At 43.5% G+C, this 15887-nt stretch overlaps 3 protein-coding genes across 13 annotated transcripts in view; all 3 read right to left on the bottom strand.

Moving 5' to 3' along the window:
- Positions 1-988: 988 nt before the first annotated feature.
- On the bottom strand, positions 989-3889 carry LOC125556750 (SH3 domain-containing protein Dlish-like). The gene is made up of 3 exons (XM_048721766.1): positions 3729-3889; positions 3035-3646; positions 989-1989 (listed from the first exon to the last, which is right to left on the bottom strand). The coding sequence occupies exons 1-3, from the start codon at positions 3772-3774 to the stop codon at positions 1373-1375; spliced, it is 1275 nt and encodes a 424-aa protein (XP_048577723.1). The 5' UTR covers positions 3775-3889; the 3' UTR covers positions 989-1372.
- A 925-nt stretch (positions 3890-4814) lies between these two features.
- LOC125559841 lies at positions 4815-13534 on the bottom strand. The gene is made up of 9 exons (XM_048721806.1): positions 13004-13534; positions 12491-12699; positions 11970-12196; positions 11004-11039; positions 10756-10794; positions 10188-10214; positions 7898-9787; positions 5609-5744; positions 4815-5411 (listed from the first exon to the last, which is right to left on the bottom strand). The coding sequence occupies exons 1-9, from the start codon at positions 13064-13066 to the stop codon at positions 5246-5248; spliced, it is 2793 nt and encodes a 930-aa protein (XP_048577763.1). The 5' UTR covers positions 13067-13534; the 3' UTR covers positions 4815-5245.
- Positions 13535-14042: 508 nt separating this feature from the next.
- The window catches only part of LOC5500775, a 33521-nt gene continuing 31676 nt past the window's right edge, over positions 14043-15887 (bottom strand). For 10 of the 11 annotated variants that reach the window (XM_048721795.1, XM_048721801.1, XM_048721794.1 and 7 more), the window contains 2 exons: positions 14535-15875; positions 14043-14278 (listed from right to left, as the gene is read on the bottom strand). In XM_048721795.1, coding sequence (XP_048577752.1) covers positions 14058-14278; positions 14535-15875 — 1562 coding nt within the window. In that variant the 3' untranslated portion in view covers positions 14043-14057. The remainder of the gene's footprint in view (positions 14279-14534; positions 15876-15887) is intronic. The other variant, XM_048721796.1, reaches the window with a different exon arrangement.

Below are 15887 nucleotides of genomic sequence, written 5' to 3'. Positions count from 1 at the left end.
GTGGAATTTTTTTTTTCCTGGAACGACCAATATTGCAAAGAATGGAACCTTATTTTGACGAGTACGATTACTACAACTTCGATCGTAATGTTGTCGAGGGAAACACAAGGAAAGGGAGATCTAAACGCGAGGCATGTCTAAACACAAATCGCTTCTGTCCTGGAGGCCATGAGCGAAAGGTCCTTGAAAAATATCGAAACACAGAGAAAAACCGAGCTGCAAAATCATCCAAGAAAACATAAAACATGGACAGCACTGTGCAACCCTCGGGTAACAAGACCTCGAAAAATACCTGGACTCGAACTAACGGAAAATGGATTGATATGAGGAAATAAGTCGCTGAACTATAGTACTTGGGAACATAAACAAACCAAAAAAAGGTTCAAGAACAAGATACTGGCGCAGGAGACATTGCCATTATACTGGTATTTTGCATTCTACTTTTTTGAGAATGTGACCCCGGGAATTTAAGCTTTCCGTGGAAAAAAAAAAAATAACCAAGCAAAGAGGTTTAGGTTGTTCGCTGAGCTGGATTTTTTGCTTATTCATTCCCTGTGAATAAATTATGTACACGTTTCAAATCGTTGTACCTATTTTTATTTCTCCCCAAACGCACAGCAGGCAATCTCATGCAAACAACTCAAGGTACTCAAAAAGCTATTGTTTCGGGCACGTATAATATAATGCAAAATTTGCAGAGGGCAGAAAAAAAAATTGTGAAATATATCAGAGATAAAAGGGAGAGGTAATGCAAAGTTTGCAGAGGGTAGAAAAAAGATTGTGTGAATATATCAGAGATAAAGGGGAGAGGGGGGTAATTGAGCTAGAGGAGTAAACTTTTTCTTTGTTTTCATCTTTGAAGCAGTTTGTCCTGCTGTGCCAAATATTCTTGCAGTCATGTGAAGGAGTGGCCCAATTAGACAAAACAATTCTCAAGAGGTCATATCTATCAAGTGGTTACTTTGAAATTCTTCATAACTCCAATCTCTGGTTTTGTGAAGTAATCTTTATTTTTGGTATTTCCACCAACACTATCATTTCTACAGTATCCTCCTCTGCAGCACCCATTATTCTTCAAAATGGGGAAGGGGTGAGGTAATATTAGGTTTCTGAGAAAGAGGGATAAACTGCCCATGGTTTGTACTTCTTATTTATTGCTTATGCAAATCATTGATCAATATATGCTGATTGCTTTTCATCCATCTGTTCTATAAATTCTTATGAGCAAAAATCACACACACACACACACCAGAAAACCGTATGGTATGTTTCGTTTGACTTTCTTGATGTATGCCCATTCCAACATATTTGAATAACTTAAAAGAAGTGTGTGGTATCCACCTATCTCAGCGCACAGAGTTCTATAGGTTATTTAAAGAGGTGTGGTAGCAGGGGGTCTGAGGCATGCCCTCGGCACGTAGCCCTGCTTATGTGAAGCAGGTGAATAAGCCCATATCCACCCTCGCGCATCCCTTTGCTGCATGTCCGCATAAACCCAGTCTCCTTTGAACACTGTCAGTTCATTGTCTTGCTGTGCTGTATAGGTATCTGTGCACACTAAGTCTTGGCCATATATCATGAGGTCATTACTGTTACGTCGTGACCGGCCTGCGCTATTCAGCCTGGAGGCTGTGGCAGGTTGGCATGCCAGGGGAGCTAGGGGGGTATACTTAACTGTGTCGATACTCATGCTGTCCATCTGTTTCGTCATGGAATCTATGGGTGTCGCCATGCCAATAGTGGTTGCTAAGGCATTTATGCTACCAGGAGTCTCTACCACTCCAAAGCTTTCAATATAGGACACAGATGCATTTGACTTTGTTGTCAAGGCATCTTTTCTAGTTGCTAGGGGATTCACTTTAGATGACAGGTTGTTTTTAGATGTGTGGTTGTCCATCTGAGCATAAGGTACTGACGTGGTAAGGTGTGGTGTGTGTGGTGAGTCTTGGCTGCTTGTTGTAGTACTGCTATTACTGGAATGAGAGGCACCTGTTGACAAAATGACAAAAATCAATAAAAAAAATACAATTTTTGGGAATCTTGGAAGTCTGAAAAATTCATTTATTTTATCACTGCTTATTCTTATTGTTGCCTCTATTTTAAACAAGTTGGGTGGAAAAAAAATGTTTGAGAAAATTCAAGACAAGCCAATACAGGCGGTTTGCATTCATTGAATTCTTGAGAAAAAAATTAGTCCTGTCAAAGGACATATCTTCTTATGACAGCTTTACATAATTGGATGAGCTACACAGATATCTAGCATTGTGCCAAGAAAACTAAAGCTATTTGTATTATACATTTTATCAATAGCAGGTCTTATTATAAATACGAGTTGATCATATCTTATTGGAAACCAGTGCTGTTCGCACCAACTAAACAAAGTTTGCGAAGAATAAAATAATCGATTTGGCAGACAAAATATGATTGGGCACTTTTCCGCAGGTTTAGCCGAGAGTTGATACATTCGTAAGAAGTGGCGATGAAATTGTTACGGGCTCCATCAAAGTACTTCTCAAACTGAAATCTAAATTAGTTTTATAACACCTCCTAAATAGATTCCATAACACAAAACATAATTAAACATTCATAACCACCCACTCCTCAAAAGCATTTAAAAACCAATAACTCTAGCAACTTGGTAGACCACTTCATATAAAAAAGTCAAATTGTACACATTCTAAACGACATTCGGTTCAGATTTCGGCCCCAGCTTCCGACACACTTGTAAACCAAAGCTGGAGTGTCATGCATTTAATTTTGACAACTATGTAATCCTCGAGTGTATGCATGAGGGACTTTGCTAATGACTACACAGTTTGCGGTTAAAATTATCAAGTTGCTAGATAGTGATCTGAATAGCGTTATAGCTCAAACCACAAACTCTATAATAATTGCTCCTCGATAAGAAGCCCCATACTTTACAGTAAGTCTTTGCTGATTCTAGCCGTTTATACTCGTCATGACTTCGATATACTTATATCATATAGAAGAAATGAGCTGAAAATACCTCTATTGGAAGGATAATTTTACTTACACTTCACGCTTAGCTGGTCCGCTGGGATAATGAATTCTTTGGGAATGAACCCCTCGTCCCCGCTTCTCTTCACCACCCAGTACCAGTCAGGATCGTCTTTGTTTAACACAGTAACTACGTCCCCCTTGCTTGCAGTAATGTCATCCTCTGCAGTAGCATTGAAGTCCCATAGTGCGACAAATTCGCCAAAGTTTTTCTTCATAAATACAGACACTTTTTGGCCGGGATAAATAGAGCTATCCATAGAATCAAGGAATGATGTGTTGCGGATGATGTTTTGCCGGCTGAGCTTGTTTTGCCGCTTTTCGTACTCATCCTCGGCAATGCAATTGGTAAACGGAATAAATCCCTCACTGTTTCGACTGTTCTTGATGTAATACCAGTTGTTCTGACGGTAAAGCATTAAAACTCGTTCGCCGCGCTTGACGGCGAGTTCGTCATCGACGCAAGGAATAAAATCGTGCGTAACGACCATTTTCTTTGGGTCATCAGCAAAATAATCCTCGTCTTCCTGTTTGACAATACCAACCAATGAGTCGAGGCTGCTGCTGCCGGTAATTCGGTTTTTAGGGGCTCCATTTTGTAGAGTATTTTTCTCGTCGGCACCTTTCCCTGTCAAAGTAAAGTTGACACGCGCTCAGCACAGCATGTAAACAAATCCGACATAAACGGTCTAACTCACACGAAAACCTACTTTTCCTTCGCCGTCTTGGTATTCGCATGGGACAGAGGAATGCCATACCCGACACTACCAAGGAGAGTGTATTTAAGACGAGCTTGGAGGCGAATTTTGCAAGTTTATACAGAGTTTGTCAATGTTCTGTTAACTTGACTGCTAAAAATTCCAGGACCACACGCTGTAATTACTGGTTCGACATGGGGAGGGTAGGGAGGGGGTACAAGGACAAACACTGGTGGGGAGGGATGGAGAGGGAACTTTTAGAGATCGGTTTTGAAGACACAATCATTCAAGCAATTCCTATATGTTTCTCGTTGAATTTACTGCGTAGTCCTAAATATCTCGCGGATTTGTATTCACACAAAGTTCGGATTAACGGGACTCAATGTATTCAGAACGGAAAAAAAATATATTACTTTTTATCGCCACGCAAGCGGATACGTGAAACACGGGCTATAGGATAATTTGACTCCGAAATGAAGTCTAATGTCTTGTAAGTGTTGAATAAGCCTGTATTCCTACTTTGACTGGATGCATATGCCTTGGGTTCGCTCCTGCAGCGAACTCTTTTTCTACGCGCTTGCGACCTTTCAAACGACGCGCCGGGTGTGTAACCGCCGCCACTTGCACTTGGTAAATGAGTAACTCGACCACCTCGACCCCCCAGCGGCGCGTTTTTTTCTCTTGGGGATACAGCCCGTGGTAGAGCAACAAATCCCATTTTTGGTTTGGTGTTTGCACAGGTCGCCAAAGCTCTGTATTTGTGCCTATTGATCTGTTGATCTTACGGTAATCATTTTTATATATATAAAAAAAAGAAAAGTATAAAAATAACTTGCTGAAAAGAAAAAAAACGTAGTTTAGTATTGTGTTTATGTTCCCGTTTCGTGTTGAAGAATCCCGATTCAAACAATGTTTAGGACGGAGTCCAAGGTAGAAATCTAATTCCGAGCGGACCTCACATGTTTTTGTTTCGTAAAATTGACCGTACAGTGGTAGTATGGTAGTACGGTAGTATATAGTGTCAGTGACCCTAGGAGTGGGGGGGGGGGGGGGGGGGGGGGGGGGGGGGGAGGGGGAGGGGGAGGTACAAAAGACAGCTCAAAATCAATGATATTTATTAAAATGCAGCATTTAAAGATACAATGCTTGGCGGCTACTTCATTCTTGCGTTGATGTTCACGCGACGCGCATGTAATGTGTCAGCGCCTTCCCACGTGTCTCTCGCGTGTCTTGCGAGAGCAGCAGGTTGTCTTGTTACCAATGGTTGATCCAGGGGTCGTTACCAAGGCCGTTACCGAAGGCCGTTACCAAGGCGCCAGGTCATTTATAACCTGGTAGGTATTGGCCTGCCGAGATATCTTTGTAAAAACATAAATCTGCGTTGTTGTCGACTTTTTCTTTTAAAGGTTATGTTACCAATGGTTGATTCAGGGGTCAACCTTAGAAAAGTATATTACTGTCTATGGTAGGACCAGGGTAAGGCAAGATAATTGTTGTTGTTTTTTTAGTGTAATTGTTTGGCAGCAGCATCATGTCGTGTATCGAACATTTTTAGGTTTAGGGAGCTTGTTCCTCTTTCTTTTCCACTCCTGTAAAACGTATTTGAGAGTGGTTTGTCCGTTGATTGTTTTGTCCGCCCAACCACCGATAGTGCCATCATGGCTTGTGTGGCTTGAGACCACATCACTGTCGTCCCTAAATTAAAAGGGAACACAGGTTAATGATATTAGAAAATAATACCTGTTTCCCTGAATTAAGTTTTTATTAATACTAAAATATAGTACTTATGGCCAATGCCATCTATCGAAAATCTTTAGTATTTTAATACTCGAGTCATGCCATTTAAAAATGGCATGACTCGAGAAGCTTTGGTATCAAAATAGCAAGCCTACCTGCCACAGAGTCCGCATGATTTCCTACAGTTTTCACGAAGAAATTGGTTACTGTAGCCGTAAGAGGAGCCGGTACAATCCCAACCGGACTGGAGGAATGTAGGACATGCCGGATCAACATCATAGCAGCCTCCAACTACAGTACAAAACTGGGTTAACGTGGGGTAAAAATAAAATGGAGTAAGATGAAATCGGTTAGGATAAAATGAGGTAAGATAAAATTGGGTAAGGTGAAATGGGGTAAGGTGAAATGGGGTAAGGTGAAATGGGGTAAGGTGAAATAGGGTGAGGTGAAATGGGGTAGGTGAAATGGGGTAAGGTGAAATGGGGTAAGGTGAAATGGAGTAAGGTGAAATGGGGTAAGGTGAAATGGAGTAAGGTGAAATAGGGTAAGGTGAAATGGGGTAGGTGATATGGAGTAAGGTGAAATGGGGTAAGGTGAAATGGAGTAAGGTGATATGGAGTAAGGTGAAATGGGGTAAGGTGAAATGGAGTAAGGTAAAATGGGGTACGGTGAAATGGGGAAAGGTGAAATGGCGTAAGGTGAAATGGCGTAAGGTGAAATGGGGTAAGGTGAAATGGGGTAAGGTAAAATGGAGGATGGTGAAATGGGGTAAGGTGAAATGGGGTAAGGTGAAATGGAGTAAGGTGAAATAGGGTAAGGTGAAATGGGGTAGGTGAAATGGGGTAAGGTGAAATAGGGTAAGGTGAAATGGAGTAAGGTGAAATGGGGTAAGGTGAAATGGAGTAAGGTGAAATGGGGTAAGGTGAAATGGGGTAAGGTGAAATGGAGTACGGTGAAATAGGGTAAGGTGAAATGGGGTAGGTGAAATGGGGTAAGGTGAAATGGGGTAAGGTGATATGGAGTAAGGTGAAATGGGGTAAGGCGAAATGGGGTAAAGTTAAATGGGGTAAGGTAAAATGGGGTAAGGTGAAATGGGGTAAGGTGAAATGGGGAAAGGTGAAATGGGGTAAGGTGAAATGGGGTAAGTTGAAATGGAGTAAGGTGAAATAGGGTAAGGTGAAATGGGGTAGGTGAAATGGGGTAAGGTGAAATGGGGTAGGTGAAATGGGGTAAGGTGAAATGGGGAAAGGTAAAATGGGGTAAGGTGAAATGGAGTAAAGTGAAATGGGGTAAGGTGAAATGGGGAAAGATGAAATGGGGTAAGGTGAAATGGGGTAAAGTTAAATGGGGTAAAGTTAAATGGGGTAAAGTGAAATGGGGTAAGGTGAAATGGAGTAAAGTGAAATGGGGTAAGGCGAAATGGGGTAAGGCGAAATGGGGTAAAGTTAAATGGGGTAAAGTTAAATGGGGTGAGGTGAAATGGGGTAAAGTGACATGGGGTAAGGTGAAATGGTGTAAGGTGAAATGGGTTAAGGTGTATAATGGAGTAAGGTGAAATGGAGTAAGGTGAAATAGGGTAAGGTGAAATGGGGTAGGTGAAATGGGGTAAGGTGAAATAGGGTAAGGTGAAATGGAGTAAGGTGAAATGGGGTAAGGTAAAATGGAGTAAGGTGAAATGGGGTAAGGTGAAATGGGGTAAGGTGAAATGGAGTAAGGTGAAATAGGGTAAGGTGAAATGGGGTAGGTGAAATGGGGTAAGGTGAAATGGGGTAAGGTGATATGGAGTAAGGTGAAATGGGGTAAGGCGAAATGGGGTAAAGTTAAATGGGGTAAAGTAAAATGGGGTAAGGTGAAATGGGGTAAGGTGAAATGGGGAAAGGTGAAATGGGGTAAGGTGAAATGGGGTAAGTTGAAATGGAGTAAGGTGAAATAGGGTAAGGTGAAATGGGGTAGGTGAAATGGGGTAAGGTGAAATGGGGTAGGTGAAATGGGGTAAGGTGAAATGGGGAAAGGTAAAATGGGGTAAGGTGAAATGGAGTAAAGTGAAATGGGGTAAGGTGAAATGGGGAAAGATGAAATGGGGTAAGGTGAAATGGGGTAAAGTTAAATGGGGTAAAGTGAAATGGGGTAAGGTGAAATGGAGTAAAGTGAAATGGGGTAAGGCGAAATGGGGTAAGGCGAAATGGGGTAAAGTTAAATGGGGTAAAGTTAAATGGGGTGAGGTGAAATGGGGTAAAGTGACATGGAGTAAGGTGAAATGGTGTAAGGTGAAATGGGTTAAGGTGTATAATGGAGTAAGGTGAAATGGGGTAAGGTGAAATGGGGAAAGGTGAAATGGAGAAAGGTGATATAACTGGCTTACCTCTTCGAACAGGTTGGCATTAGGGGTGTGGAAGAAAGTTTTGGGACCCGCGTATTTGTATGTACCTCATATAGTAACTCACCATTGGATTTAGAGTAAGAATGGCGATGTCTTCTTTGAGGCCGTTCATCTTCACCATCTAAATCCCCATATTCATTATCACTGTGGTATCCATCACGAGCCATGTCCGTACTCGATGGCGTAGCATTCTTCCTATGTCTGCCTCTGTGGTGCGCAGGCACCTTAAGCCTATGCCGCGCCCTCCCGTGCCTTAGGTGCCTAAGCGTGGATTGTGAGTTCCTTATAAGTTGAGGAGGGTGGAGCTCTTCTTCGTCATTTAAACTCTCACTGTGATGATACACACTTATGTCTTTGTTCGCTTCTATGGTTTTAGAGTCACCATCATCATTGTCTCCGTCATAATTATCCCACTCATTTTTTTCTTTACCCTCATGGGAATCAGGAACATAACCATTTCCTTCATCTAAAACTTTTCCTTCTTGATATTGTTCCTGGTCATCCTTTGAGTAGGTTGCTTTTTTGTTATGACCAGTCGTTCCATCGTCCTGATTTACGTGCCGAGATTTGTCACCGGTACGAGCAGACTTTCTGTGATATAACATGATTCCTGGTTTATCGTAATTGGCTCCGGTGTTCTCATCATTTTCCGTATCCCTGGCGCTGTCTTGGTCGTATGGAGTATCAAAGCTATGGAGGTCTGAAAACATCGTGTTGTTATTCCCTACATCTTCGTTTGAATCAGAAAAAGAAACGGATTTTTGAGTATTCTGAGACACTACATTTTCAACCCTTTCTTGATTATTTTTTCCGCTCCAATTGTCATCATCAAATCCAGTCTGCTCCTTTGTTTCGTGCTTTTCACTTCCCGTAGTCCCATGGTCTGTAAAATCGGAAGAAACCTTTTGCGCTGGGTAAAGCAAGACGTTGTCACCAATGACAGAGTTCTGATAACTCTGAGAGTCCGTGCTGACGTCATCAAGACCATAACTCTGCGACGTCTCGTGCGAAGAGTTCGTATTCGAGTGGAATCCTAGACTTCCAGGGGGGCGAATGTCAGACATATCCTCTACGTGGGCTCCATCATGAAAGACAGGCACCACGTGATCCGAGGGTGAGTTGTCATGGAAACCAGGTTGCACGTGTGAATCTTGCGAGCCTTTGTTTGGAAGAGATACATCTAGGGACTGAGACGCGTCCGAATCATGTGCTTGGAGTGTTTTGCCGGTCTCGCCAGAAGAGTCATGGAAAGCTGCCCCCAGAAGAGAGATCTGGACGTGGCCACCCGGCCAGGGGTGGTCTACTTCATGGTGACCAAACTTTGCAGCATTCAGTATCCCCGTAGGGTGAAGGACAGCAGCCGTCAAGTCATCGAGGCTGCCGGGATGGCGAAGAGAGCCCGCCTGAAACATCGCCATGGGATCTGCTACCCCAGCCATCTGATCACTCAGTGGCACTCCGTGCATCGTCCCAGCCACGTGGTCACCCTGTGTCATCCCATGTACCATGTGATGGGTAACCGGATGTACAAAGTTTGTGTCTGGGCTGAGAGGGTTGACTGGAAGTGGTCCAGGCATTCCCATGGTAACAGGATACAAAGGAAATCCGAAACGATGTAAGACGCCGGCTCCGCCGGTTAGGTGAGCCTGCAAGGCGGACTGTATTGCCCCTGGGGGTGGGGCTAAGTGGTGTATTGGGCTTGTAGTGATACTGCTGACGGTGTCTATCGGAGGTGAGGCCCATTGTGGGACAGCTTGTTGTGGGACAGCTTGTCCGGTGGCAAGATGGGGTGCATGAGGGATAGGGCGTGGCATGGGTAGGGGTGATTGTTGGTGCATGGGGACCGGAACTCGGACAGGGACTGGGACTGGGACGGGCACGTAGATGGCGATGAATTTCTGCGCAGGCGCGAGGGGAGTTGCGTTACTAGGGGTCGTATGGCACGATGTGCAGACTGTTGAATAAAAATAAGCGATAATGTTCGCTTAAATAAACCATCGAAACTTTTATCACAACGGAATATTATGGAATGCAATGGAATCGATACAGAGTGTTAACCACATCAAAGAAGATAAGGCCTCGATCAATCGGGGATGAGAGCCTATGGGGGTTCCAACTCTCATGTCCGTTTGTCCGTGCACTCTCACCAATCACGTACTCTTATCCACTCTCACCACTCACGTACTCTTATCCACTCTCACCGACGACTCTCATTCTCTTTGAACATGTCCAAATTCGACATGAGAGTTGGTGAAAGTTGTTGAAAGGACCACTCTCACCGACGACTCTCATTCTCTTTGAACATGTCCAAATTCGACATGAGAGTTGGTGAAAGTTGTTGAAAGGACTTTTACCTGTCGGGGGCGGCTGAGTACTTGATTCTGCGTAAAAAAATGAGATATTCGTTATTGAAGTTTTCAAGAGATTACCACCATACCACCAGGATATTCATGGCATATATATCATTTAAGAGAACGAACTGCAATTCATGTAGATAAGTTGACCTCAAGGTCGCTATTAGACTGCAATTCATGTAGATTAATTGACCTCTGGTCGCTATTAGACTGCAATTCATGTAGATTAATTGACCTCTGGTCGCTATTAGACTACAATTCATGTAGATTAATTGACCTCTGGTCGCTATTAGACTACAATTCATGTAGATTAATTGACCTCTGGTCGCTATAAGACTACAATTTATGTAGATAAATTGACCTCTGGTCGCTATTAGACTACAATTCATGTAGATTAATTGACCTCTGGTCGCTATTAGACTACAATTCATGTAGATTAATTGACCTCTGGTCGCTATTAGACTACAATTCATGTAGATTCATTGACCTCTGGTCGCTATTAGACTACAATTCATGTAGATTCATTGACCTCTGGTCGCTATAAGGTTGCACAACCATCGGATCGTACCTGATGGCGACGGCCTTGGAGACGAAGTCGTTGGCGCAGCTGCAGAAAACAAAAAGATCAATTTACTAAAAGTGTGCTATTATCAAGGCCAGCTCCCGCCGGAAGAGAAAGGATGGTTTTCCACTTCGAAATGCTTAGGCGACCTCCATTGCTACATATAGTCTGTAGAAAATAATGTTTGTGTAGAATTATACATAATCTGTTTCCCATGGTGTTGTTGACTTGAGAGGGGTTTTATTATACATTACCTGTGGTCGGGGGTGTTGTTGGCTTTGGAGGTACATCTGAATATATATAATAATATGTCAACACTTGGAATGGCAATGAAAAAAGCGGATTTAAAGAAAAGGAGGGTTAGAACAAAAAATAGAATAAAAAATATAAAACATGAAAAAAAAGGTCGTAATGACCGAAAGAAAAAAAAAATCGCAAAAGAATTTTATATGACAAGCTCGTCCCCAGGGTTTTCTGGGTAATTTTTAATTTGGCGTCTAGCTCAGCAGGTTGGTAATAGGATGAGCCAATAGGATGCAAACCTGACAGTAGACTAAAGAAAGAATAACAACATGAGTATCAGAAGATCCCAGCCGTGGACCCACGCTACAGTTAGTCTGTTTTTTATCATATACTAAAAAGACACTTCATAGAAATAGTCTCTTAGCCTGTTAGTATTTTTACCACATATAATAAGACACTTCATAGAAATAGTCTCTTAGCCTGTTAGCGTTTTATCATATACTAAAAAGACACTTCATAGAAATAGTCTCTTAGCCTGTTAGTATTTTTACCACATATAATAAGACACTTCATAGAAATAGTCTCTTAGCCTGTTAGCCTTTTTATCATATACTAATAAGACACTTCTTAGAAATAGTCTCTTAGCCTGTTAGCGTTTTTATCATATACTAATAAGACACTTCATAGAAATAGTCTCTTAGCCTGTTAGCGTTTTTATCATATACTAATAAGACACTTCATAGAAATAGTTTCGAAATACCCAGTCTAAATACTATTCTAGACTACATTATTATATATACTATCCGTACTCTACTTTACTTGCTTAATTGTATTTCTATATCATTTACTATATGTACTTTACTCTACCCAGTTAACTGTACTTTGAGATATGATTTACTATCTATACTTTACGTTTGCCGGGCACGAAAGCCTCTAAATAGGGATGAATCAGATGATTAACGTTGTTAATCTCTCACCGCTAAGTATTTTATCGGCGAACTCGCATGCGGGTGCTTTGGGGGGGTGGGTGGTCTTGATCATGACGGCATTCTCGCATGGAGGGGGGCTACCGATAATGCACAAGTCCCTCTTATTGACACTCGCGCATGCCCCTGCCGCAACGATGGTGACGTCAGCACTACGGAGCTCTGCGGCGGGCTTTATGACGTCATCTTTGGTTCTTCCGCACAGCATGTGAATCAGTCTGTGGATACAAATATACGTAAATCACTAACAATCATCACCATCATTATTCATCATCATCATCATCATCATCACCATCATCATCACCACCACCACCACGACCACCACCACCACCACCACCACCATCATCATCATCATCATCATCATCATCATCATCATCATCATCATCATCATCATCATCATCATCATCATCATCATCGTCGTCGTCGTCGTCGTCGTCGTCTTCGTCGTCACCACCATCATCACTAGCATCATTATAAACATCATCATGATCATCATTTCATTTAGCCAATACCTTTTCGGCACCCCGTCTCGCGCCTTGTTGAAGATCTGCTTCTTCGCATCCCTGAGGGCGGATCCAACCATGGCATCTCCTCCAGGTCTGGTGACGCCACTCAACGCATTGTCCATTCCCTTGACTTGAGAGAATTCATCAAAACCGAAGATAACTTTAGTGGATGCACCGAACACTGCCACTGCTACCCGAGTCATGCCTTCAGCGATCTTAAAAGAACATTACATGCTCTGGTTAGATGCAAAGATATCACGCATGTATAAATAAAAAATATATAAAAGGCGGAATTTATATAATACTTATATGTTCTAAGTGCTTCACCTTTAAAATATATCTCATGCGCCGGTTAGATGCATAGGGGTAATTTCAGAAACGGGACTGCGAATTCAGCGATTTTGATTTGCTTACAAATTGTCCTAGATGACTGAATTTGGTGCATTTACAAAGTCGTATAAAGTGTATAAAGTGCGTATGGGAAAAAAGATAGTGACGTCGAGAGCCATGTCATGATACCTGAAACTGATAATATGTCGTCTTCACGACATCCAGCAAATCCCGGAAGTCCATGTTCGTCATGGCATCCGAGCCATCTACAAGGAAGGCCAGGTCGATTGGCTGCTTTCTCTCGGCGCCCGCACAGCATGCCGGGTGACAGGGCAAGAGGGGAGGGAGTAGCACTGAATTGTTACTGTCAGGGGTGGGGTAAGGAGTTACTCCACGGGTCGGGAGGGTAAGACGGCCTAGTCTTGAAAAGAGGGACGGGTCTACAGATCTTTTCTGATCTCTGAAAAAACAAAACAACTCTGAGAGTCTCTAGATAATCATATCGTCAAACATTGAGCCAGATTATAGAGTTTTGTGGTTGGATAATAAGGTCAACGTTTTGAGTTTGGCATCGTGTAAGAAAAGGCCTAATAAAACCAAGCCTGTTTGAGATCGAGTGACCGCCAAGGAGTATGGGTATTGACTGAATGAGTGGGGGTGGGATGACGGTAAACGTTATGTAAGCTAAAAGGCTATTTTGTACAAACCTGAAGCGCTCTTACATTAGTGTATGTAGCTAAAAAGGCAAATAAAATGTGTGATTGCCAGTGATTGCCACTGGTGTGCCCATTTTTATGGTTTTGCAAGCCTGCTTTTTTGCTTGGAACAAAGTTAAGAAGTAAATCAATAACACAAATTCCCGAACTCAGTGAGAATGAGAGTGGATTGTGTATAAGGCCTGGATACCAGGCTAGGCCTAGTTAGAGGCTTTGTTACCTTTCTGCCTGTGGGTCGCCATTACTCATTGAAGTCATTCTTACCTGTCTAACGACACACTAGCCCGCCTATCTCACCCGAGGGTGAGCACGTTTTGTGAGACCCCATGAACTTGTTCCATCTCCCTAGTCCTACATGAAGTACTAACCCACCTGAGGCAGAGCACACTCGACACACTAGCCCGCCTATCTCACCCGAGGGTAAGCACGTTATGTAGGACCCCATGAACTGGTTTCATCTCCCTAGTCCTACATGTAGTACTAACCCACCTGAGGCAGAGCACACTCGACACACTAGCCCGCCTATCTCACCCGAGGGTAAGCACGTTATGTAGGACCCCATGAACTGGTTTCATCTCCCTAGCCCTACATGTAGTACTAACCCACCTAAGGCAGAGCCCGCACGTCTTCTTGCAGTTCGTCTCGAGGTATTGAATGCTGTAGCCAACGCTCCCTGTACCGTCACAGATCCCAGATGGCGCGTACTTCGGGCACTCCACATCCAGGTCCGCACAATACGAGTCAGAACCTAGATGAAAACAAACAAGTGAGCCTTTGTTACAAACTAGCCAATTTGAAATCGCGACATCTATGACTTTGATATTATAAAAAAGTAGGTCCTCTATGAAATTTAGGTTCTTGAAGGAGTGCTTCTGTATTTTGAACATGATATTAACAATGACAATATTGCGTATATGATAAAACAAAAGAAGACGTATCTAACTAGTAGAATGGTGGTCGACTGGGGTCAGTATCATTGGTCAAATTCTAAGCTGAATAATTACCTGTCGCGCCCGTACCATGAAGGGTCTTCGGTATATCCTTCTTGCGTTTGCCCTCGACTGCATCGTCTGTGGGCTCATAAACATCCTGAGGTAGCGACTCATCCACGGAAATCACGTGACCGTCTCCCTCATTGGGGAAAGACTGCTGTACTCCGGATGACAACCGACCGTTACGGAGCACGTGGTGAATGACGGGATGCCTGTAGCTCGAGTCGATATGGAGAGGATCAAACTTCTGCTCGATGAAATGGTAATCCTCATCTTCAGTCAGTCTTCCCCCGAGCGGTCTCTCCTCTGGGTACTCTCCCACGGCGTCTTGATGAAATATGGCGTGTGCACCTGCGCCATTACTGCCATGGTAACCGAATCCCATGCCGTGACCATTCATGGCGTGTCTGTTCATGTCCTCAGTGGTGTGACCATTCATTGCGTGACTATTCATGATCGCGATTGTGTGATCGATGGATTGAAGGTTGGGACTCATCACCTCGTTCTCGTCATGATATTGACCCGTGTCACTCATATCGTTACCATGGTGATGGTAAGGTTGTCCTGGATACGGAACATTATGACCTGTAGCTTCCAAGCTATTTCCGCCGAATTGGTGGCTCTGCATAGCCCCGATGGTATTGTCTACGTGATCACCCATAGCTCCCATGGCATTGTCCACGTGATCACCCATAGCTCCCACTGTATTGTCCACGTGATTATCCATACCTCCCACGGTATTGCCCACGTGATCATCCATAGTGTTACCATAGTGATATGGATGCTCTTGGTAATGGTCTAAGTTACCATTGTGATGCATACCTTGATCACTCATAAGGTGGCTCGGTATGGGCCCGGTGTTCTGTCCAGGATTATCTGGACGCATACCCATAACTGCTTGGTTACCATGGCTATATAGTGGTTGCCAAGGTATCACCACAGCACCCTGACCAGAGTTCTCCTCATTGTCTGGCGTGCTGGTAGAGTTCTCCTGACCTCCCCCTTGGGGCTGGTCATGGAGAGGGTGTGTCCAGGAACTGTGTGTCATCTGCCCTATGGTAGACCCCATCGGATACCATGTGCCGCCATAGCCAGGAGGGTGGTGGAGGTAGGGGTACCTATTTGGTAAGTAAGGGTACCTATGTCCCATATAGTAATGGTGGTAAAGTGAACCCATATAGTGATGATAAGGAGGCCCCATATAGTGATGATAAGGAGGCCCCATATAGTGATGGTGATGATAAAGAGGGCCAAGAATCTGGTGGGTGTAGGGGTCGACAGCTACGGGGACAGCGACAGGTACGGCTATTGGAACACGGACCGTCATTAGAGCTATCGGCTGAGGTGGGCTTCCTGTGGACAATA

This window comes from Nematostella vectensis, chromosome 14, assembly GCF_932526225.1.
Source record: "Nematostella vectensis chromosome 14, jaNemVect1.1, whole genome shotgun sequence".
Lineage (NCBI taxonomy): Eukaryota > Metazoa > Cnidaria > Anthozoa > Actiniaria > Edwardsiidae > Nematostella > Nematostella vectensis.
Note: the sequence above shows the minus strand (reverse complement) of the source record. Positions and strands in the feature narration are given on the sequence as shown.

Coding starts and splice junctions, on each gene's coding strand:
- LOC125556750 (XM_048721766.1), bottom strand. CDS start 3,774: ATGGCATTCCTCTGTCCCATGCGAATACCAAGACGGCGAAGGAAAA. Junction 3,647..3,728: donor ACCAAGACGGCGAAGGAAAA/GTAGGTTTTCGT, acceptor TTACTTTGACAG/GGAAAGGTGCCGACGAGAAA. Junction 1,990..3,034: donor GGACCAGCTAAGCGTGAAGT/GTAAGTAAAATT, acceptor TTTTGTCAACAG/GTGCCTCTCATTCCAGTAAT.
- LOC125559841 (XM_048721806.1), bottom strand. CDS start 13,066: ATGACGAACATGGACTTCCGGGATTTGCTGGATGTCGTGAAGACGACA. Junction 10,795..11,003: donor AACAACACCCCCGACCACAG/GTAATGTATAAT, acceptor TGTTTTCTGCAG/CTGCGCCAACGACTTCGTCT. Junction 10,215..10,755: donor TCCAAGGCCGTCGCCATCAG/GTACGATCCGAT, acceptor TTTTTTACGCAG/AATCAAGTACTCAGCCGCCC.